The following is a 22,334-nucleotide window of genomic DNA, read 5'->3' as shown; positions in this document are numbered from 1 at the left end:
ACAGGAGAGGGAAGTTACTGGGGCACCTGGAGCTGGCAGTATGGGCTCTGCTGGAGCCAGAGAAAATCTCTGCTGGAGGTGAAATAAGCCATCTTTTGCCCTAAGCACAGCACAAGTGACTGCCAAAGCAAACCACTGTGCCCGTGGGTTTAGCAAGACCAAAGTCCCAGGTGAACATGGGTGAGCGTGGGCATTACAGAAGTTTTGGCTCTGTCAGTACCCGTGGAAGTCTTGCTACAGGAGTCTGGAGTTCGCCTTCCAGCTACCGTACAGCTAGTGATGTATGCAATGAGCCCCACACCATTTCTAGATGAAGTAAACAAGAAAAACTAAACACATCTTGTTTTCTGTTGGCCATATCCTTTGTTTTGATCTCCCTCGACTTTGAACTATAGAGAAATTTTGGACAGTACTGGAGTACTAAGCTGGCTTTCATATTGTGCTATCAATACCTTGAATGGGTCAGGCACTCAAAGTGACATTTTTAAAAGGAACCGTATAGTCCTCACGGACTGTAGTAGCAGGTTTGGTTCTGATTCCAGTGGAGTTGGGCATGAGTCTAAGGCTTTTTTGCTGGATTTTGTATGTGAACAGAAGGCCACAGATCAGATCTTGTACTGACTTGGAACAGGGACTTGTCTGAGCAGGAATGGACAGTGCAAATCTGGAAAATCTGAAGTATGCTTTATGAGTTAATGTTGACTTCTCAAGAACTGAACTGAGTTTACATGAGTTTCATCCAATGGTGGAATACGTGAATCATGAGTAAGAACTGCACAATGAATGCTAAAAACGGCAGGAGAACTTAGAGGAACACACCTGGTAGTGCTTCTGCTCCTCGCTAAAAGCAACCAGAATCACCGAAATGAACAGATTCAGTACCACAAATGTCATGAAAATTATGCAGGATCCAATTAAGAAGGAGCCTAAAATCGGATGGTAGTCCAAGACCTGTAGCATTCATAAGGTAAGACATCATATTTTGATTGTAAAAACAAATGAACAAAAAAAGCATACATACAAGCAGTTAAAACATGATAAGGAGTTTGTCTCGACATGCTTGTGGCTAAAAAATTATGCTATTTGTATTATACAAACATATATAAAAATTTTCTCTTTTACTCACTTTCCTGGGTTGATATGATATAGTACAAAGAAGACAGAATGTTTTTTATATATGCTATATGAATATGGGCAATCTTTGGGTTTTTTTAAGCATTTGCATTTGATGGTAATGGTATGAAAGTTTAATGTGAAAAATGACAAGCCTCGGGATCTGTTTATCCACAGAACAGCTGAAGCTCCATCATGTCTCAGATTTCAAAGTATAGGCAAAATCTCTGTATGCTTTTATTTTATTTTATTGTACACTTTACAAAGAAGCCCAGTCAGACACTTCACAGACACCTATAAACTAAGGGTTGTGTAAAAATCCCAAAACCTAATTTTCATGTATGGTATCATGTAGGAATATATGTTCATGATTAACAACACGAGTGGGATATAGACGTGGAAACCTTTGTGCCCAATTACTGATCTTCAAAGCTACCCGTACCCTGTTGGATCCATGGTCTAAATACATTCACCAAGGAGGACTTCACAGTCAGAGATGTCAGAGAACTAGCTCAATCCACAAAGAGCTGTTCAACAGATACTGTAACATCTGAAAGAACTTAATGAAAAAGTAAAGAACAATAAACCCAAATGTAACATAAAGTTCCCTGGTGGAAGGCCTTGCCTTTCTTGGGAGGCTGATGGGTGTGCATGTGTGTTCAGGTGGGTGCAGGGCATTGCTCACATTTTGTAGCTTTCTAAGGAAATTGCTCAAAACTTTCTGCAATCAATAAGTAACATATCTAATTAAAATGTGAGCACCTTTCTCAGTGAAAGGTTTGCTATGGATCTACTTGTGGTCAAAATGGAACATGAGATACATTTCACTTGGTGTCTTTTTCTTGATGAGGGAAAGTGTCTGCTATAGGAACCTGTGCAGCTTGCAAAGTTAGATTAATGTCTAGCAGTAACTGAAAGTTTTTCTATTTGCTGGGTCATAGCATATTTGATAGCTGAGCTGCTAATTATACAGTGATAAACTTATTAAATTAGAGGTGGTACCTCCTCATAGTTGAAGATTCCCAGCTGAAGACTGACCATGGTCTCTGCTGAATCAAAGAGGGTTTTGTAGGAATAGAGCTTCCAGCCAAATATCAAGTTTGTCTGCAGAGGAAAGAAAGTGTATCTTGTGTCATGATCAGATCCTTGCTGAAATACCAGCTAATGACTGCTGTATTCAGAGAAAGCCCTCCTAGCTTGTCATCTAGAGCCATGAAGCTTTTTTCGGTGGTTTGGTGTTTTATTTGTTTACGAGCAGGGGAAACACCGGACAAGGTCACAGAAGAAGACTAGCCTAGAGCTAAGAACTGGATTCACATGTTCTGAATGTGTTTAGCTATAAGACCTTTTGTAGTGGACGTGAGAATGTCTTATATCTGCTCAGCTTCCCATCCCACTACATATGTAAAAAATCTTCAAATACATGACAAAATCATGAAAGTAATTCAGCCCACCTCCAAGGAGCAGATTTATCCTTGCATGATTGACCAAATTAGTCATAGTCACAAACACTTGCTTTTCAGTGCACAGATCCTTCCAAATAGGGAACCTACTGAGGCAACTGCTCTCAGGAACCAAGATGCTGTTTTCTTCATTTGTATTTTGTGGGCCTACTGCGTCTAATTTAAATGGGGGCTGCTGCAGTCTCACGTTTTTCCCTATCCCTCTGCCTCCTTCTTTCACAGCTTAGTCGCTTGCATGATGTGACAACAGGCTGGGTCATGGAACTGATCTGATCACTTATTTTACCTGTTAAGTTTGTGGCCACACCACTGCCTATAGACTATCAGTGCTGGAGGGAATGATGAGGAATGTGAAATCAGGCAATGTGAGACTGCAGCAGGTCCCGCTTGTCACAAGACTGCCCTTTGCAGGACAGTTTGGACACAAACATTTCAGCAAGAACACTAATTATACATAAATGGTTGCAGTCCAATAATTCTTTAGTCTCATTAGAATTAAAATGTAATTTTATTTGCTTAATATGCATTCCTATAATAGGCAGAAAAAGAATTATTTCCCACTAAAAAACTAGCCAAACAGAAAATGGCACTTGCTGCCCTCTCCCCAATTTAAGCTTTATTCAGAAAATTATTTTTCCTGTATTTTGTTCTGTCACACCTTTTATACACAAAGAATCCATTTTTTCATCCAATGTTTGATTTTTGAACTAAATTTCCATTTGCGAAGAACAGACAAGGGGATATTTTAACTTCTCTTTCACTTATATGGAAGAATTGGGCTCCAAGCTGCTAACCTTAAGATTTAGACAGGCAGCTTTATGCAGTTTTACATTTCAAAGCTATGTTGCTTTCCGCATTCAGAAATAATTCATTGAACCTGACAGTACCTGGATGAAGACTGCGGACAATAGAAAGCACAGTGGTACTCACAGCAACAGAGTAGGCAAGGAACATGATTGCAATAACAGTGATGAATCCAGAGATATCACCCCATGCCCTCCTTAGAGTTGAAGTGATCATGTTTAGTTTAGGGTTGAGCCTCAGGAGGTGCCACAGTTTCACTGTGGAGAGAAGCACTAGGAACGCAATCAGGTAGCCAAGAACTGCATCTGCTCTTGCTGTTTCGTTAAAGCTTACACAGCTGTCAGAAAAAAAGAAAAGAGGTAATAGACTGTGCACACAGAAGCCTTTGAAGCGGATAAATGAGTGTGCTAGGAAAGCCAGTCACTCTGTCCTTGTTTTCAGTGGAGAGCTAACAAGTTCCGGCTTGAATGTTCCTGCTTGTACTTCCCGCTGCGTACACGCAGAAAGCTCAGTTGTATATAGCGGAGTTTTTATGTCAGCATTAGCTAAAGCTGAGAGAGGGCCTAGGCTGTAGCCCAAACACTGCTTTTTTTTAGCAAGTCGCAGTTTAAAGGCAGCTAATGCAAACATACTATCGAATTCTGACTCTTAGAAAGGAAGACAGGTTCTTCTATGCATGTGTAGTTGAGAGGATGGGGTTGCTGGTGCTCTGCAGCTAGCAGGATGCACTAGCTGTGACAGGACTAGCTAATTTCCAACGAGTTGTGTAAGAAGGTACCATAAGGAATGCAGCAAAAGATTGGAGGTCAGGACTGTTATCTGTGACTGAGGCAAGTCAGTCTTAATGTTAGCTGAAAAAAGCTTGGTAATACTTACATTTACCCTTTATAAGGGTAGCACATTTTTTTTACTTAGTATTTTGTTTACAACAGAGGTGACCACAAAAAGCTTTTATAAATAGTGAATGCTAATACAGCACATGACGTATACCTACCTGTATGATAATCTGGATGCTGCGTTAGCAAGCATGTAGCTGTTGGGTTAAAGGAAGTGTTGCTCTTCCTTCTCATTCAGCATTTGTGAGGCTGTACCTGGAACATTGAGTCCAGTTTTGGGCTCCCTGCTGCAAGGAGGACACTGAGTCCAGTGAAGGGCCACTGAGATGGTTGGGAGTCCAGGTCCAGGACATACGAGAGAAGGATGTGGGAGCTCAGTTTGTTCAGTCTGGAGAAAAGAAAGCTAAGGAGGCCTCCAATTGCTGTCTCCAGCTGTCAGTGGTTATAGAGTGGATGTAGTAAGACACTTCGTGGAGGTGCACAATGAAGGGACAAGAGACAACAGCCACAAGCTGCAGCAAAAGGAATTCTAGCTGGACAGAAAAAAACCATTTTTTATCCCCATAGTGGGAGTGGTCCAGTGTTGGAACAGAGGTCCAGGGAGGCTGTGGAACCTCTGTCCTTGGAGATACTCAAAATTCAACCAAACAAGGCCCTGAGCAATCTGATCTAACACCAAAGGAGAGGTCCTTTCCTTCCTAAATCATCCAGTGATTCTATCACCTCTTTCCTGTGTGACTGTTTCTTAACAGATGTTACCATTTTCTATTCTGTATTAAATAAGCCATTGTTGTCCCCTAACCAGTGGCTTTTTACAACAAAGAATGAGGCAGATTATGTACAATCTGGATGGATGTCCTGTAGCAGAAAGGCTTGTTCGTTCAGAAGAAGGTGATGCAGATAGAGAACTATCAGCTAGGCTTGGGAACTTGGTGCTTGAGTCTGCTGGATTTTATTAGAGCAGTATCAGAAGAAAATCCTATTGCTGATGCACACGTAAGTCCTGAAATACTTACATGCTTCATGAATATAGCCATGAAGGGTAGCATTATCTAGCACAGACAAGCTGATGTCTGGGAAGAGGAAAAATAGATTTTTTTCTGCATAAGTAGCACCAACAAACGATGCACTAAATATCATTAGCACTTACTCCTCTTTGTGTTCCTGGTAGTAGCTGATGTCTCTGGTCCCAAGGATCGTCCGCTTCACAAACACTGACAGGGCACTCCAGCTAATCAGTATAATGGCCATCTCCAGGAGGTTCCATTTGCTGTGGAAGTATCTCCATCTCAGAGTCTTCATCAGTTTTCCCTGTGAAAAGAGGAGTTTTACTGTTTCAGTCTCGTGACTCTGTATTGTACAATACACCTCTAAAGATTAGAGCTATCCCCTCCACAGTAGACTATTGCACCTTGATAAAACTACATCTTGCACTAATTTCTCATTACCTTTCTCAAAAGAAGCATTCCAGCCAAATAAAATGTTACCTTCCTATTGTTTAATACAGTTCAGGTCTCTGTTTCAGTCTTCCATTAGTGCAAGTCAGCAGCAGCACTACTGAAATCAAGCACAGTCCTAAAGTTTTTGTAAGTGAAATCAAAACCAGACACAAGATGATGCTGTCAGCCAGACTTTCCATTGGGCCTCACCTGTACTATCATGTAGTACACAATAAAGAGGAAATATATTACTTCTGCTGCGACCACAAAGATGTGGAGACTGTTGGTGTATGGGTAAAGCCGGATGCTTTGCAGCTCTGCACTTGTGAAGAAGGCCCCTGAAAAACAAACAATGTTCACTTCGGTGCTGTATTAATTACGTTATTCCTGTTTTCATTCAAATAACTCAGTTCACCAGTAAGACTTGAGTATTCACATTCACATCAATGTGAGACTGTATCTAACGATCAAACTAAGATTTAGACTCAATTATGTGACTAGCGTTGTAAGTGTTCTTTGAAATTTTCCTCAAATAGGAATTTCAGACAGCCAATAGCTTTTAGAGTGCTAGTGGTCTCTTGTATGATAGTGTGACACTAGTCCCAGGAGGGCTGAGTTTGGATTGGGCTACAAATGCAGAAATGAAGCAGGACGACCTGGAGATGTAAATCTGAATCTCATTCTAAACAGAAAATGAGCTCAGTTTTGTGGTCTGGTTTGGGTGTTTTCCAGTACTGGGGCAGACCCGAGGGAGGCTGCTACTCAGATTAAATGTTTTTCTGTGGCCTTCAAACCAGAGTTTAGTTTCACTCTTTTCTTTGTTGTATCCAGATTATGTATTATGTGATTACACAGCTATATATTAGAAGGCTTCTGGAACAAAAAAGACAGACTATTATTTGTACATTTTGTCTTAAAATTGTATGGATTCGCTGAAATGATTAGGAAACATCATTTTTCTTGTTCCTGTAGTGTCAGTTCTGTAGATGAAGTTTCAGTATCCTGTTTTCTTCATCAGCAGATGACCACAGCATCAACAAACATAAGATATTCCGTTATGGTCTTTTATTGCTGTGATGCTACATTTTATAAATTTTGCATTGATTCTCTCATGATTTGATTTAATAAAACACTTCTGTTTACTGAATAAAGAACTAGGTTAACATTGGCAGCATATAAATCTACCCTGTGTAGGTGCATTGCTTGCTGTCTTCAGAAATTAGTAACTTAAAAAAGGTTCGTACCTAAAGCATTGGTTTCAAACATCAGGCTTATAATGCAGAACAGGTTCACGTTGGCATTGTAGACTGTAAACTCAACAAACACTGCTCTTGTGAAGGTGTCTAGCCAGATGTTGTTGAAAAGGTATTGGAGAATTCTGCCAAAAAATGTATAGCCAATGATCTAACTCATACTGGAAAGAGACAGTATCACACAAAGGATGGGAGTGTTTGGATATTATCACAGAGAAAGAGTAAATCAGAGGTGAGATGTTCAAGAGGACATCTGGTCTGTCAAGTCTGAGTACAGGGGATATCTGTACTGTTAGTTGAGGTGGTAATTTTCTTTTTGGCTCCTCTGGAGAAGCAGGTGCCAGATATTGGCCAGATGCCTCAGGTGTCTGATCTTAAACCTTATGTGGGTTAGGAGAAAAAGGTTCTAATGTTGGATGCTGGTTGTTACCTAGCATGGAGCAAGATGAAAGGAACATAAACTACAGTGATGGCACTACAGTAGTATCTACAATATTCGGCACAATGCACAGCAGGAAAACTTGGGGTGCAATCTGAAATGAATCTTAAATAGGGTAGAGGGAAGAGCATCACTGATACCACAGCAAATACACTGATAATTCACAAGATATAAGTGGTACCTGGAGGCGTTCATAGGATCAGTTCCCAGGTGAATCACGTATCCCCCTCCCCTGTAGATGGCAAGTTTGCCCCAGCTGGGCTGCCCTCTCAGTTTGGACTGACTCTGGTACTGCCATGCTGAGCTCAAGTCAGAGGAGTTGTCAAAGACTGAAGTATTCCAGTGTTCCCCATAAACTGACGTATCTTCTGTTTGTAGGGAATATGGAGCATGGCATTCCTGAATTACATGCTGGAGTCTGGGAGAAATAGGGCAGGTGTCTCCTTTCACTCTTACTTGGCGAATTCGAGGACTACCCACCAGCTTGGAATTGCCATCTGTAATGAATCCTAAACAGGAGATGCAAAAGAGCAGCACTGGCCATATGACAGAACTACTAATAGTATTTATTAATTTCATTTATGATTCACTGATGCATTAATATTTTGCTATAGATTCTTTTCTCAAAAACACTGTAACAAAATAGTCATGAAAGTTAAGCCCCTGTGTTGATTTGAGCTGAGTTCTTAGATAACATCTATAGATAACAAAGTTCACTATCACTACCTACCTGTATTTTATACAGAAGGAAACTGAGGCCTGGAGGAGAAAAGTGACTTGCTTCAAGTCACACGGCAATGTAGCTGTATGCATTGTTCATTTGGCCACAGTTGGTCAGAGTCTGTCACGTGCAATAAACAACTCTGCTAATGTATTTCAGTATTTACTCTTAAATGTGAGTTGGAAAATATTTATTAGTGGATATGGCTAGATAGAAACACGGTGACGTTGCATAATTAGCCTTCGCATTGACCTAAGTCATAATGCAAACAGAGCAGTCCCATGGAAAAGCTTTATAGTGCCACCTATCTGCCGTTCTTTTGAACGTGTAAAATTGAGGTATAGATCTGAATATCTGGAATGAGTAATGTAAAATGTGAAAAATGTAACATTATAGTGCAGAACTTTTGATTATATTAAATATAAGGAAAATATCAGAGCACATTAAACTTGAGGTCAGGCTGTGGGGTTTTTGTTATCCACTAGCATTCATATTATAACAATCCATACTAGCCTTATATACTCACAGTCACTTTCTCCACTCAAATATGCATGTGCAAGTTAGAGATACATATAAAAGATAATGTTTCAGAATCTGACAAGCTGAAATGAAACAGTGTGACTCTGTACCTTTATATGATCCATAAAGATTTTTGACTAAGGTAGTGTTTGCCCATGTGAAAAAATCCCGATAACTGTAGACATCATGAAATCCATCTGTAAAGCTGTTCTCAATGTGTTTGTTTAAGTAGTAGGAATTGGGATCTCTCTGCCCATAGGCCACTAGTAACAGCATCCATAAAAACCCCAGATAGGCTAGAAAGAAACCAAGAAGAAACAGCACATGTGAGCTCAGAATTCACACTGCGGTTCAAAATAGATTGCACGAATGATTACTGTTGTCATCACTTATTAGGTTAAGGACATGTTTTGCTAGGCTCCGACTGACCACTGCTAATGAATTTACACAGGCTACTTCACTGCGCTGCAGTTTAAGCATATCACATTTGGAGTAAGTGGTTGAGAAAATAAGCGGGAAAGCTGGCTGAACACGAATAGTAATGACAGCTCTAAATAAAATGAGTGGTTTAACTTTGCTCCAAGGGGAGTTGAGGTAATTCTTTCCATTGTTTTTAGAGGAAATAAAACTGGGGTATAAAGCATCATCCATCTGCTCTTTTGATTTCAATTTATTTAACTGTTGACCTCCTTCTTGTACTCTAACTTTTCTTTAACCTCTCATGCATGTTATGTGTTTCTTTACCATAAAATCAAGCCTCAGCCACACTTTTACCTCCAGTTAACATTGCCACCCCCTTTTGGCTCCAACTGCCACTGAACAGCCTGTCTCTACACACACATGGCTGGCAGAAAGCTAAAGATATGACAATATTTGCACTGATGTAAAAATACTTGGGAATACTACTGAATAAAACAAGATAATGTACATATGGATAATACCTAGGATTTCTCTGATGAGGGCAAATGCTTTCTGCTCCTTGATGCAACTGACTTTCATTTTCTCCACATCAGCTGCAGGAGGTGGCCGGTAAATATTGCTTCTACTGTCCCGTCGGGCTCCAAAGAGAGGATTTGGATCACCTGTGAGTGAGAGCAGTGAGCCCTGGAATTAGTTAACAGATTGTCTATGACCTGCTTTTTGTTTCTTTGGACATTATAAGGAAACATTTCTATTTAATGCTTTCCCTTTAGAAAGACAGGGGATGAGATCTAAACAGTATTAGTAAAGCAAACAGTGGGGAGGAAGGGAGCTCACAAACACAGTATATTAGGTTTAGGACCAGGTGTAATCCAAGTGTGTCTCTTTAGGCTGAGCATCTCAGGAGGTGATGTATTCAGGGCCTGAGGCTAATCAGGGAGGAAGTTACAGATCAGGATTCTCTGCTGTGCCTTAGGACTCCTGTCTGCTAGTGTCAGCTTTTTTTAGGCATAATTGTGATTGCAGAAGCCAATCTGATCTAATCCAGGCTTATGGGAGCAATACAGGTAATTGTGGTTGTGGAAAAGTATATAAACTGAGAACTTTCATGTAAGATTTTAAAGGAGGTGGGAAATTTCCTTGAGAGTATTACGAATGTTTGTCAGATAAAGATCTACCCATCTCAGGAGTGCATTTTGTATTGGGTCCTGTGTTTGTTTTTACTAGGTTACAGGTTTTGTTGCAAGCCATGCCATGAATACCGAGATGGCTACACAGAGCTAAAACAGGCCTCCTTTTCTATCTCATTTTTCTTATGTCTGACATGAGATATAAAAATATTTAAGCATGGTTACTGCATACTAATAGCACTGATTCATTAATTGCTATTATAATGGCTTCAATCAGTTTGCCACATACTCTTTTCCAGATGTTTCTTGAATGATGATGGACTGAGAAGTAATTGACTATGCACTTGTATTCTTGATCTAGTATGAATCAATATAGGAGAATACATCATTTTTCCTGATGTAGGCAAGCCAGGGATGGAGAGAAGGAAGGGGTCAAATACCAGTATCCTGGCAGCAAATAGGTCCTCCAGTAACTGCCCCTCCAGGGGCAATCTTGCAACAGGGCTAGGGGAGATTGTGCATGTATATCTATTTGCAGCAGTAAAAAGATAAACAAGGAAGTATTAGTGTTTGGATGCAGAACTACTTCTTCTACATCTTTTTGACCTTGTGGTCTTTTCCATTAAGTGTTCTGCCAGATTTATCCAACCTAAACATATAGTCATCTTCACGTGTTCTCTAACTGGCATAAAATTAGTTATTTAGGTTTGTTTCCACTTCCATCTTGATCATGGGAATGCTAATAGATAGACACATAGTCACAACACCTGTGGATGTAGTGATTTCTGCTAACCTTGTCAGCTAGGATTCAGGTATATAAAGATAACCAGTGAAGTTCTCAGTTGAGCTGAGTCACACATTTGTGCATAAAGCACTCCAAAAGCTTGGAGAACACTTCACTTACTTTAATAATCTCTCACTTCACAGGTAGTTACCTGGTGCAGATAAAGGCCCATCGATAGCTGTGTCTTCTTCATCCTCATGTTCTACCTTCTTCAAAACCAGGGCAAAAAAAGCAGCAAATCCCAGCACCTGCAAAGAATTAGCTATAGACTCACCATATGCCCATTTCATATAAAGAAGTCTGGTTTTGACCGGGATCCCTTTGGATCCAGGCACTGCAGGAGAACAGCTGTGCTTTGGCTTTGTTGAACTCATGCAGCTGAAGCTCATAAACAAGAGAACAGTGCACAGTCCAGCCAGCTAAACTGATTTTGCCACATGACAACCTCATCATCTATTAAACCCTAGCAAAACAAGGGAGATGAAACTAATGAAGTTAAGGTCAGCAAAAGACAACAGAACTCTGTAAACCACCTACTAGCTCTTGTTTTTATGGCCGAGACTTCTCATTTTACATATTAAATCCTGTGGTTCTTTAGAACACATTACATTGTCTTCCTGAAATGATAGTAAAATGAGTTCATGTTGGCTGAGGATCTCACCTTTAAGGGCTGTGTGATGAAAAGACTTTCCAAGAAGGAGATGGCCATGGAGATCAGCCACTTGATGGAGTTATCCTTGCCGTAATGCAGCCCATAGAGCATGGTAAAGAACCCAGATACGCTGCTGGTGGCTGCAACCAGGAACCAGGCAATGAACACAAACCACCAGGGCAGCCCTTTGGAAGAAGAGCTTTTCTTGCCATCACCGGAGAAGCTTGGAGTAAGGGACCACCTTGGGAGTCAATCAGAAGAGAAAAAAATCACTCTGCAGTGGAACAGAAAAGTCAAAATCACAGTCTTTGGGTTAAGCAGGGACAGCAACATCTTATGATTTAAAATGTCAATCAAAATATTCCAAGTTCTTTGAACTAATGCAGTTACGTAGAATATATGGATAGCAAAAAGTACAGTAAGCAAAAATATGAGTAAGAGTGCAGAGATCAGCTGAAATAAAAGCAAATATGATGGGCTTATTTACTCCTTAGTCATACATAATTGAACCTCTGGTAGAAATATTGACAAATAAAACTGTGAGTGCATTTTAATTGCTGGATACATCTCCTGTGATCACCATAAAGGCCAGAGATATAATTAGTGCTATTTTTTTCAATACTTCCAACTTAATTATCATATTTCACTGAAATATTTTTGTCTGCTTATTAATTTCTCTTTATCCATACATTTTAAGAGACTTCTGATACTTTGGAGCTCAGTGATTATCTCAGCCCTTTGGTGTGGCATTGTATTGTAATATTCAATCTTGGAGGCAAAAATGCCAACGGGCGATGATTGGTCATAATTGCTTTTGTGTGTGGTTCACAGTGCATTGAGATTTCTTTATTGCTCCTACAATAGTATAATAGTAAAACGTGTTTCTACAACTATAATAATGGTTATCTAGCACATATTAAGCAGTAATTTGGCTTCGTCATCCTGACCAGTTTTGAATTCACAACCTGAATTTACTTAGATCGAGATGAGAACTAGGTTACCTCTTACTGATGGACGCTGATGAGCAGATCTGGTTCTCCAGGAGGTTCTTCATGTGCTGAACCTGATGAATAGCTTGTGTGTAACTCTGCGGCATCTGAAATTTATGGGGCCCCAGTAGTTCCAGCTCTTTCTCTACATGCTGGAGTTGAATGTACAAGCAGCTATTGTAATCACTGTATTTCAGTCGCTCACTCATTCCCTTCTCTGGAGTTGGGCTCCTTGTTTTTTCTGCAGGCAAATAATTATTAATTTTCAAAGAAAATCAGCATAGCTATTCCTAGATTAAAATATTGTTCAGTACAAAGGGTAGCAGAACTGGAGCTCAAGATTATGAAAGTGTAGAGTAACTTTTGAAGGGACATGTAAAAACAGCTTTAGTACTAGAGCTTAATGCTCTTCTGTTGGAATGGGCTGGAATTGTTGCCAGAAGGCAACTTACTTAAACAGAGGTCCTAAAACCTTAAAAGAGAAGTCAGATAAGATCAAGTGTTAATTTGTTCATAGTTTACCTGTGCAATTAGTCACTTGGTAGACTCATTTGAAAAGCCAAATGTGAGTCTTAATGAAATCAATGGGATTGTTTACTCAAACGGTCTTGTTTAATTGAAAATAAATGATTGCCTAAGTTAAGAGTCAGACTGAAAGGAACAAGGCACAAGGCCAAGAAGAAAAAAAGGACAGGGCAAAAAGACTGTGAAACAACTGATATTTGTGGGTCTTTATGCTATGAGATACTGATCCTGCTCCCAAGCCAGGCTGGTAGCGAACATTTCGTTCTACAGCATACGAAGTAGAGACTTCATAGTGTCTTTATTCAGTTGGGTGCTCAGTGGCGCACAGTGAAAGGACAACAGACAAGGGGCACAAATTAAAACACGGGAATTCTGTCTAAACATTAGGAAAAAATTCTGTATTGTGAAAGCTGTTGGACACTGGAATGGCTTGCTCAGAGGATTTGTGGAGACTCCATCATCTCTATTGAATATTGGAGATATTCAATATCTCCAGGTGACCCTGCTCTAAGCAGGGTGGTAGACTAGACAATCTTCAGAGATCCATTCTGACCTCAACTATTCTGTGATTCTGTAATTGCCTTTGAGTCAGAATGGAAGAAGAGCTTGGGTTATCACATCCAGCATTACCATCATTTTCACTACAAAGGTTTCAGTAGGCATGTCACATTGTGCTGTTTACCTTGTATATCCATAGCACCTAATGTGACAATTATAGGGTCATCCTTCTTGCTGTCATCATAAAACTCTTGCCCAGCTGTGTTTTGCTGGCAGACGATTTCCTCGATCAATGCCAAAAATGTGTTGATGTTAGCTGATTTTCCAAGATCTGATACTGAAGTGAGAGGTGGAGTCTGCAGGGCTTTAAAGAGTGAGTTGGCAATTCTTCTTATGTCCTAGAAAAGACAGCAGCAATACAGCAGTGTCTCTGGCTGCAGTGACTTAAGCTGATGTGATGTGAAGGCACCACTGGCTGGGAGCTGCACCAATTGTTAAAATCTCCAGAATGAATAAGAATAGCACATCCTACAGTGCTGGATGTGACAGGCAGATTTCAACGAGACAGGATTCGAAAATACAGTTTACCTGCCTGAGGACCTAAGCTGAGAAAGACAGGATCTACGAGACCTTTTATCTTCACTGTCTTCCTTAATGTTTGCTTTAACCTTGCTTTAGTCACTGGCCACAGTGATTTTGGTTGTACGTAATTGTGCAAAGGCTGGGATGTACATTGGCAGATCTTAATGAAGTCGAGGATTCCATGTGGGTGGGTGAGTGCTTGCCACCAGTGCAAATTAGCTTTTGGCTTCAGACAAGCTGAAGGGTATCTGACAGGGATTTCTGCTGTGAAATCAGGGGTGCCGGGCAGTGCATGGCAGCAGAGGGCAGTGCATGCCAGTACTACTGGGAAGTAGCCACGGGGACTTGCCTTTATCACAGCCTCTGGAGTGAGTGAGACAGCCTGGGTGACCTGTGGGGTGGGAGGTAGGCTGGGGGACACTCGACCATTCTTTCCCAGCTTCTTCTCTCTCCCCTGCGTGGCTGGCCGGGATCGTATGTTCCTGAAGATCTGCACAATGAGCAGGTTGATGGGGAACATGAGGAGTGAGCTCTCAAAGCCAATCATCACTTCCTGCCACGTAAACTCGATCTTACCTGTCAAGATCAAACAGAGGGGAGGAGTAAAAATAACCCCAGGAATCATCAGATCTCTTTTTTGTCTAAAGGCCCATTTGTTCAACTGTCCTGCTTCTAGATTCTGCTGTCTCTCTATTTCCCTGCCCAAGCAATGGTGAGGATGGTTACCCAAGTCCATTTTCTGCTCGGCTGGATCCTTTGGCACTCCCCAGAACATGATGCTGGTCAGCATGGTGCAGAGAAGCAGTGAGAAGCAACATGACACACGCTGGACTCGTGTGAAGGAGCTGCGTGGGGAGCGGCTGAAAACCGAGTACCAGATGTGCCCATCCTGGAAACCTTTGGAGGTCTTCATGAAAAACAGATTGCTGGGAAGGAGGAGAGGGAAATCAAATGGATACTTAAAAAGGAGAGGGATAAATAAAGCTGAGTTCAGGGTCCTGGCCTGTTCACACTTCTAGGGCCTATCAGAAGAAGTAGTAACTATGAGAACATACCAAGTATCATGGCTTGATTTGCATGGAATGGTCATAGTTACTTATGTCCTTTCCTTCTGGCCACACCGTGGAGGGAAACCTAACCATGAGCAGTGTCTATATAAATTGTCAGGGGAGTTACACATGAGAGAAAATACTTGGGTTTCTGTAGGTCTTGTCAGGCTATTCTTCTTTAACACCAGTATTTCCAGTGTGGTATTACTGTTAGGGTAATGATCAGACTTCATAACCATCCTTCCTCTTTTCCTTATTCAGAACCCTGTGAGGGCAATGGAAAGACCTCCCTTGTTTTCATTTTTGTTTAGGGATTTGATCTGTTTTGCGTACTTGCTTTTCCAGACTGATTGCTATCAAGAGTAAAAAACTCCATAAAATAGAAGGTACCTGAACTGCTTCATGTCCTGTTCTGTAGCTACTGGGAACACTTTATCTAGGACACACTCTCCAATATCAATGGCTAGCCATGAGTTACAGAGGAAGGACCATTTATGATCCCATGCCAGATCATGGACCAGTACTCGATTCACATACCTGTTGGAGAAACATACAGGGCACAATTACATGTGAGTGGTGTGAAGTTCAGAACCTGATTTGACTATGGAGGTCAAACTCTGGCCTTTGGCTTCTTCTAAACTTTAAGGCAGAGAGTACTTCCCATCCTGCACTGGGCACAGGATATGGGAAGCACTCCTGGTCCTGCAGGGTAGGTTATGATTTGATCTATTGATCTGCAAAAATGAGACATTAACGCTCCTTTCCTTTCTAGCACTTTAGAAAGGATATTTTTCAAATATTAGAAAAGCTGCTATCATTATAATATAATATTTGTGGTTCTTTGCTTCCCGTGATCTCCAGATCTCCACTTACCAGGATGGACTGTCCCCTGAATTATCGTGCCACAATCTAATACTCTGCAGTTCCCCAAGAGGGAAGAAGGTGCAGAGCAGAAAAACATCCACTCCTCCACGTTCGAAGACTGATGTATCAGGATCAGTCAGATGGTGTGGCTCACTCTCTCCTTCCAGTCCATAGAGGGTGAGAGTCACCTGGAGAATAAGATGGCAAAAAGAAGACTTGTACACCTCGATCCTATGTATGATTGTTCCTCTAGCATACTCTTCCTGCTTTCATCAAATCTAAGGACTTTCTGGCTTAGACGTTGCATTTGAGCTGTCCTGTTTAATAGCTTCAGGTGCTCCGTTATTCATCCAGTTCCCTAAATGAGTGCATAAATTGTCTTACCACTCAGTGCCATCGATACCTTGGAGGTTGTGCCTGCCCCACGGCGGTGTCCTGTAAAAACTGTCACAAGGTAACGATACTGAGCAAAGGGGTCATTGTCTTCCAGTACTGTGATTTTCACCTGCAAAGTGACACAACACAAGCAGCGCGTGAGCTGTTCTGTAAGTATGGATTCCTTAAAGCCATGGATAGGACTTTTTCATCTTGTGAACAGTGCATATACTTATCAGTAAACAGAGAGTTACAGGGAAAGGAGTAGGATTGCTTGAAGAACTCCTATTAAAACAGGCTAGGCAAAGTGGGAATTAGCCTAAAATACATTCAGTCTTTATTAGCTGAAGACTTACTTTGGCATCATCCTGGATATCTTTCCTTCGAGCCCAAATAACTACAAGCACGTATATCAGAAAGATGCATCCTACAGTTGTCACCACCACAGGGTTGTCCACAAATGTAAGAAATAGCTCTGTAGTTTTGCTAACATCTATGGCATTGGGTATGACAAAGAAGGAGCTCCCAAAGAAGGTCAGATGGTTACAGAGGCAGTGTGTGCTTCTAGGATTTGTTTTTGGTCCTACCTGAAAACCAGAAAAAATTTCCTGAAAAAACATTTGGCTTCGAAGTATTAGGTAACTTACCAAGCAAATGAAAAGACTGTGCTGAGATTGCTAAATTCTTGTGGAGAACTGCTATACAGAAAAGAACTGTTCAAGGTCCAATAAGGAATATTCATTCTAATATCTAGCCAGAATCAGGCATTATTATATAATACAGCCTTGTCAGAATGTTTCCATTTCTTCTTACATAAAAGCCCATCCCAAGCAACTGAAATGGAAATGTCATTTGAAGCTTAGTCTGTTATGACTAATCTTCAATTTATTAAAACATCTCAGAATGATCTTGTTTTATGGTGTGAGTTCAGTGCTATCATTTTACTACAAGATGGCAGTTATAAGGGCTGGCTTTGAAGTATATAATACAAAGTTTTGTTTCACTCTACTTACATGGCATCCATAGCTGTTCCAGCTCCCCTGGTGCTCATCCCAAAATACACAGCGGGATGCAAAGCAAGTGACAGCTATAGTTAGCCTGTCATAGACTGTGGAATCCATTCCCATGTCTTGTAAAACCATGAAATAGTAGCTTCCCTCTCCAAAAGAGAGTTCTTCTGAGCTAAGAACCCAGGTGTTTGTCTCACCTTGAACATAAATATTTTAGTTTCAGGAGATATATATATATATATATAAAAATGCTAATTCAGAAGTATGCAGCTGTATTGCGTATCATTAAATAAACTGAAGAAACAGGTATGAAATAATTCTTGGCAACCCATTGTTCAAAGCATCCCGCTCCTTGCTCCTGTTAGTGAACACTGTATACTAGAGTTTGGAACCTCGAAGCATGACAGATTGAAACTTGTTTGAGAGGTTTCTTTCCAGTTAGATGTCTGAACTCACGGTCACAGCTCATTCTGCGAATATATGCGTGTGCTGTGAAGTTGTGCATGAGAACTCCCCGTACTGAGTGCACTTCACTTGCTACGGGTGGTGAAAGTGTTTTGGTAACACAAGCCCAGAATGCACAAGTTTGTGAGTCACTAACAAGTTATCTTACCTCCAGTAGTTTTCTTATAGAACAGATGCGTTTTCATATCATAGTTAGTTTCATTTGGGCGATAACCGTATCCTAAGTAGAGTATTAGTGGAATGTCATGTTCAGATTCCAGGTGGATCACTATAGATGTGTTTTCTGAGGTAACATTAACTTGGAAAGTACTAAAATTGCCCAGATTCAACAGAATCTTATCTTCCTGAGTTGCTGAAAGCCTTGGTAACATTATCTGTTTTTAAACAGAAAGACATAGTTTTAAATACAGCAAAGCATCTTGCTTCTATTATCTATCAGCACAATATAGCCACATGGTAGATAATATTTTTTCATAACACAGGGAAAGCATGTCCAGCAAAAATACCGGCTTCAAAGTATTTTTCTTGATACTTTTAGCTAACCTCTGAAAAGAAAAGACAAATATTTATTATGTCATTCACCACATCACACATATCCCTCCATCACAAATGCAGGCACCACGATCCCATTATATGATGCAATGAACACTACCACCATTTGCAGTCACCTCACAGAAGATGATAACATAAATGACAGTTCATTATCGGAAGAAGGAAAAAATGGGAAAAGAGGGAGAGGGATAGAAAATAGTGGGTTTACCTCAATGTTCTCTTTGAGATTGCTGACTGGTATGGTCAAGCCATCTAGACCAGTAAGACTTAGACCTCCCACTGTTCCACTGATGTCAAAATTGGTGTCACTGGAGGAAAAGGGATTCACGGCAAAGCTCACCATCTATTAGCAAGACGTTGACAATCAGACAATCGAGCTATTGGCAATATTTCATTATATTCACACTCTAAATTGCTGAATAGTGAAAGCTTGAGCTCAGACCCAAACAATACTCGACTTAAAAGAAGCCTCCTTGCAGATTTAAATAAGAAGCTGCCTTATCTCTAAGGTAGGTTAAACACAGACCTTGGAAGTCATTTTGATTCTGAAATATGGTATGTGTACAACAATATTTATTGTTTCCATTCTGTGTAACCCTTTTGCCTTTTAGACACCAGATATCAAAATGTAATTGCATAAGTCTCTTTCAAAGTAACTCCACCAAAGTTAGGCTGTGGCACCCCTCTTGGAATTAGGAACAGAAGTCTGTTTCTATTATGATAGCAATGCACAGAAGAGTATGTTAGAGCCGTCAGTCCAATGAGAGGATTCAGGAACCTCTCCTAATACTCAGGTAAAATGATGGATGCGTTTCCACTGGTTTTGGCGGGCTCTGGACATTTTATAGGGGAGCTGGAAAAGACACAATGAAAAAAAATACATTTTTTGCAGGTATTGTAGGGGTTTCCTGAGAGTGACAAATCAACCAGAGAGGCCTTTAGAAAATGTATTATAAAAAGCACAACAGTAATATGCAATCTAGTGTTTTGAGGAAAGCAAAACCACATCCTAATTCAGATGAGGGATGTGTTATCATCAGGACATTCGCAAGCCTTTTGTCTCCTGCAGCATCTGAGTGCCTCAAACTCATTTATTTCTAGCTGGGATGAGATAGGACTGCTGCAGGTAAATTTTAATAGTGATGTGGACTCTGGGCTGTTGCATCCTCCTCAGAGCATGTAAACAAACAGCAAATAGATTTATAGGTATTGATTCATTCCATTGCATTCTCTAACCAACATGCAAGTATGAATCAAGAGCGTACATGAGGGGTTGATGGGATGGGGAATTTAAGCATTCAGTCCTCCTTAGCTGGCTGAACCAACCCTATGCAATTGAAATAAATGGAAGCTTCTTTGACCAAAAATATTTCAAATTATTTTCTTGGCATGATGCTGGCATACACATTTTCTTGTGTATTCATTGTAAAAGGAGAAAAGATTCTAAAAGCACTAGATCAAGAATGTAAGTTATATATCAGATTGAGTCAGATAAAATCTGTTTACTTGCCCTTATATCCACTGTTTCATCATCAACTCCTGAAACACTGAGAGAGGAAGCAGGTGGCAGAGTAAAGCTGGCAGAACTGGAATTGGAGATGTTAATGGATGTGCCATCCATGGTTTCTGTTTGTAATCTGTCCAGTTAGGGTTGAACACAAGCAAAGCAGAATAAAAGGAAATAGGCAGGGAAAAAAAAATCAGACCAGAAAAAAACCCCATCAATAGCATGGACTTCTTATCTAGAGAAAAATCTTTCTCACTTCACGAGTATAACTTTGTTGCAAAACTGTTCCTAACTCTGTCAGTAAATACTTAGTACATTAATCTGTCCCTGACATAGTACTCCACATAACGCTACCATAGAATCATCAAAAAAGGGGGGGAATTGGTGTATCTGGATAGGCAGTGGTACCCAACTAAGTGTACTTTGACGAAAGATCTACCTGCTTTCTGCATGAACATGCTCTTGATTTGAATGCACAGTTAAATGTGGATGAAAACCAGGCTCTTGGGGAACAATTTAGGATTGATTATAGGGAATGGAGAATGCTTATCAGGCTCCTTGTGATTATATTTGCTTCTGCCAAGCTGGTTACAGTTCTATATAACATGTCATTATTGGCAACTTGGAAAAGAAAAAAAAAAACTTAACTGGCATGACATGAGTTTTCCCACAAAATTTCAAGGGTAAGAGACTAGTGCCTCATCCAGGAAACAGTAGTAAACACTGTGTTGGCCAAAGAAGACACGGCATGAGAATTTCTAAGGTGGCATTATTGAAGCTAATTGGAGTCCAAGCTATTCTTACTATCAGTTTGTAATGACAGCCTCATTGCACTCTTGAAGTTGTCGTTATGCTACGATATTTAGTTGGGTGGTTCCTTTTAAGGACGATGTAATGAGTATTTCTGGCAAATTTGGTTAACTACCCTGAGCCTAAGTGGGAGGACAGGGTTAGTGTTACCTGTGTATGTACATTGTAGCAGAAGGAGTGGTAAGGACTGTTGGTTCATCATCGGGTTCTTTCCCAAACAGAAGGGCACTCTGTAGGTTCTCAACTGTATCTAGGAGCTGCTGTGACACTGAACTCTGGAAAAGGATTAGAGGAAACTTGCAACAAAGCTCCTCAGAATCACCTAGTTGTACATTATTTGCCTTTACTTCCTTTTAGGAAGATGTTCTAATTTTCAGTGTCTGACAAAGCTGGCAAACTTGTTGATGTGCTGCTTAATCTCAGAGAAAGTTCTTCTAATTATCAATTCAATTTCTGTAATTCTCATTAAAACATTGCAGACAGCAAATATCTTGCAGCTTTTATAGCCTATTATTTGTAATTTCTACACATTGAATTTTGAAGCACTACAAACATGCCATCAATTTGATGCAATATATTAATGCACTTCTGTACATTAATGCCCTTTATCTGCCCACTTTTGTTACTTGGAAAAGCAAGACTAATTATGGATTAATTGCGTGTCATTAGTGTGTTGTCCTGGGGGAGTTTGAGCAGTTCATAACCTTTTCTCTCAGGTTACATTTATTTCATCCCCTGCTCCCTTGCAGTGAAGAAAGTTAAAGCATGTTCAGCCCAGGAAGCGCACAAATGCAACAGTGACAATGCACATATAAATAGGAAAGGACGGGACAAAATAAACATGTTGCATAATTCTGAATAGAAAATCAGAGTGGGCTTTCTGAAAAAGTGTAAGCAGCAACCAGAGCTGATTCCAGCTTTGAAGTAGCAGAGCCAATAATGAATATTGAATACTTCTGGCTTCCTTGAATTATGAGGAAAAAGGAGCTGATAGGATCAAATCTGAAAAAAAATCTGTGTGCTTGTCATCCATTAGAGGGCATACACTGTGTTCTCTAGGGCTCTGTCCTGCTCAGCTTTAAATGTAACAAATCTTAAGAGGCCTCAATCATCTTCATTAGCAGAATGTTCAGTCTAACAGGTCTAACTGGGGAGAAGTCTCCTTCGATAGTCAAGTCCATCATGGTGTCACAATGAACCCTACCCAATGCCAATTTAAAAACAGGAGCGGCAGCAGAACATTTAAAAAAACTTTTAAAGCTTCTTAAAAACCTTCCAAAGCAAGCAAGTGTTCACACACAGTCCACTACAAACTGGACCAAACCAAAATTACCTGTTCTGCCTCTGGCACTGAAGTGTTCGCAGCTCTGATTTCTACAGAAGCTTTAAGAACATTGCTCACTGCATTAAATAGATAGTTGGCTGTGTCCTTTAGCTTCTGATCATCTCTGCTGTCCTCTGTGTTTACAGTGAGCAAGGAAGCACTGACATCTTTTAGAGTGTTGCTAGCTTCCACCTGCATGGAAAACAAGGTG

General features: G+C 40.4%; 1 protein-coding gene across 1 annotated transcript in view; it reads right to left on the bottom strand.

Annotated features, from left to right (window-relative positions):
* Positions 1-22,334, bottom strand: part of PKD1L3 (polycystin 1 like 3, transient receptor potential channel interacting) — a 41,690-nt gene that overhangs the window by 377 nt on the left and 18,979 nt on the right. Inside the window, 25 exon segments of the mRNA XM_056361118.1 lie at positions 820-951; positions 2,116-2,217; positions 3,507-3,717; positions 5,367-5,527; positions 5,866-5,993; positions 6,900-7,033; positions 7,529-7,856; positions 8,698-8,883; positions 9,529-9,669; positions 11,058-11,169; positions 11,583-11,814; positions 12,590-12,803; positions 13,770-13,983; positions 14,517-14,743; positions 14,894-15,093; positions 15,607-15,753; positions 16,090-16,268; positions 16,484-16,585; positions 16,812-17,042; positions 17,469-17,662; positions 18,079-18,304; positions 18,691-18,825; positions 19,993-20,119; positions 20,950-21,074; positions 22,133-22,315. Coding sequence (XP_056217093.1) covers positions 820-951; positions 2,116-2,217; positions 3,507-3,717; positions 5,367-5,527; positions 5,866-5,993; positions 6,900-7,033; positions 7,529-7,856; positions 8,698-8,883; positions 9,529-9,669; positions 11,058-11,169; positions 11,583-11,814; positions 12,590-12,803; positions 13,770-13,983; positions 14,517-14,743; positions 14,894-15,093; positions 15,607-15,753; positions 16,090-16,268; positions 16,484-16,585; positions 16,812-17,042; positions 17,469-17,662; positions 18,079-18,304; positions 18,691-18,825; positions 19,993-20,119; positions 20,950-21,074; positions 22,133-22,315 — 4,371 coding nt within the window.

Source organism: Falco biarmicus, chromosome 15, assembly GCF_023638135.1.
Source record: "Falco biarmicus isolate bFalBia1 chromosome 15, bFalBia1.pri, whole genome shotgun sequence".
Lineage (NCBI taxonomy): Eukaryota > Metazoa > Chordata > Aves > Falconiformes > Falconidae > Falco > Falco biarmicus.
The sequence above is the reverse complement of the archived record's forward strand: the minus strand, read 5'-3'. Positions and strand labels throughout refer to the sequence as shown.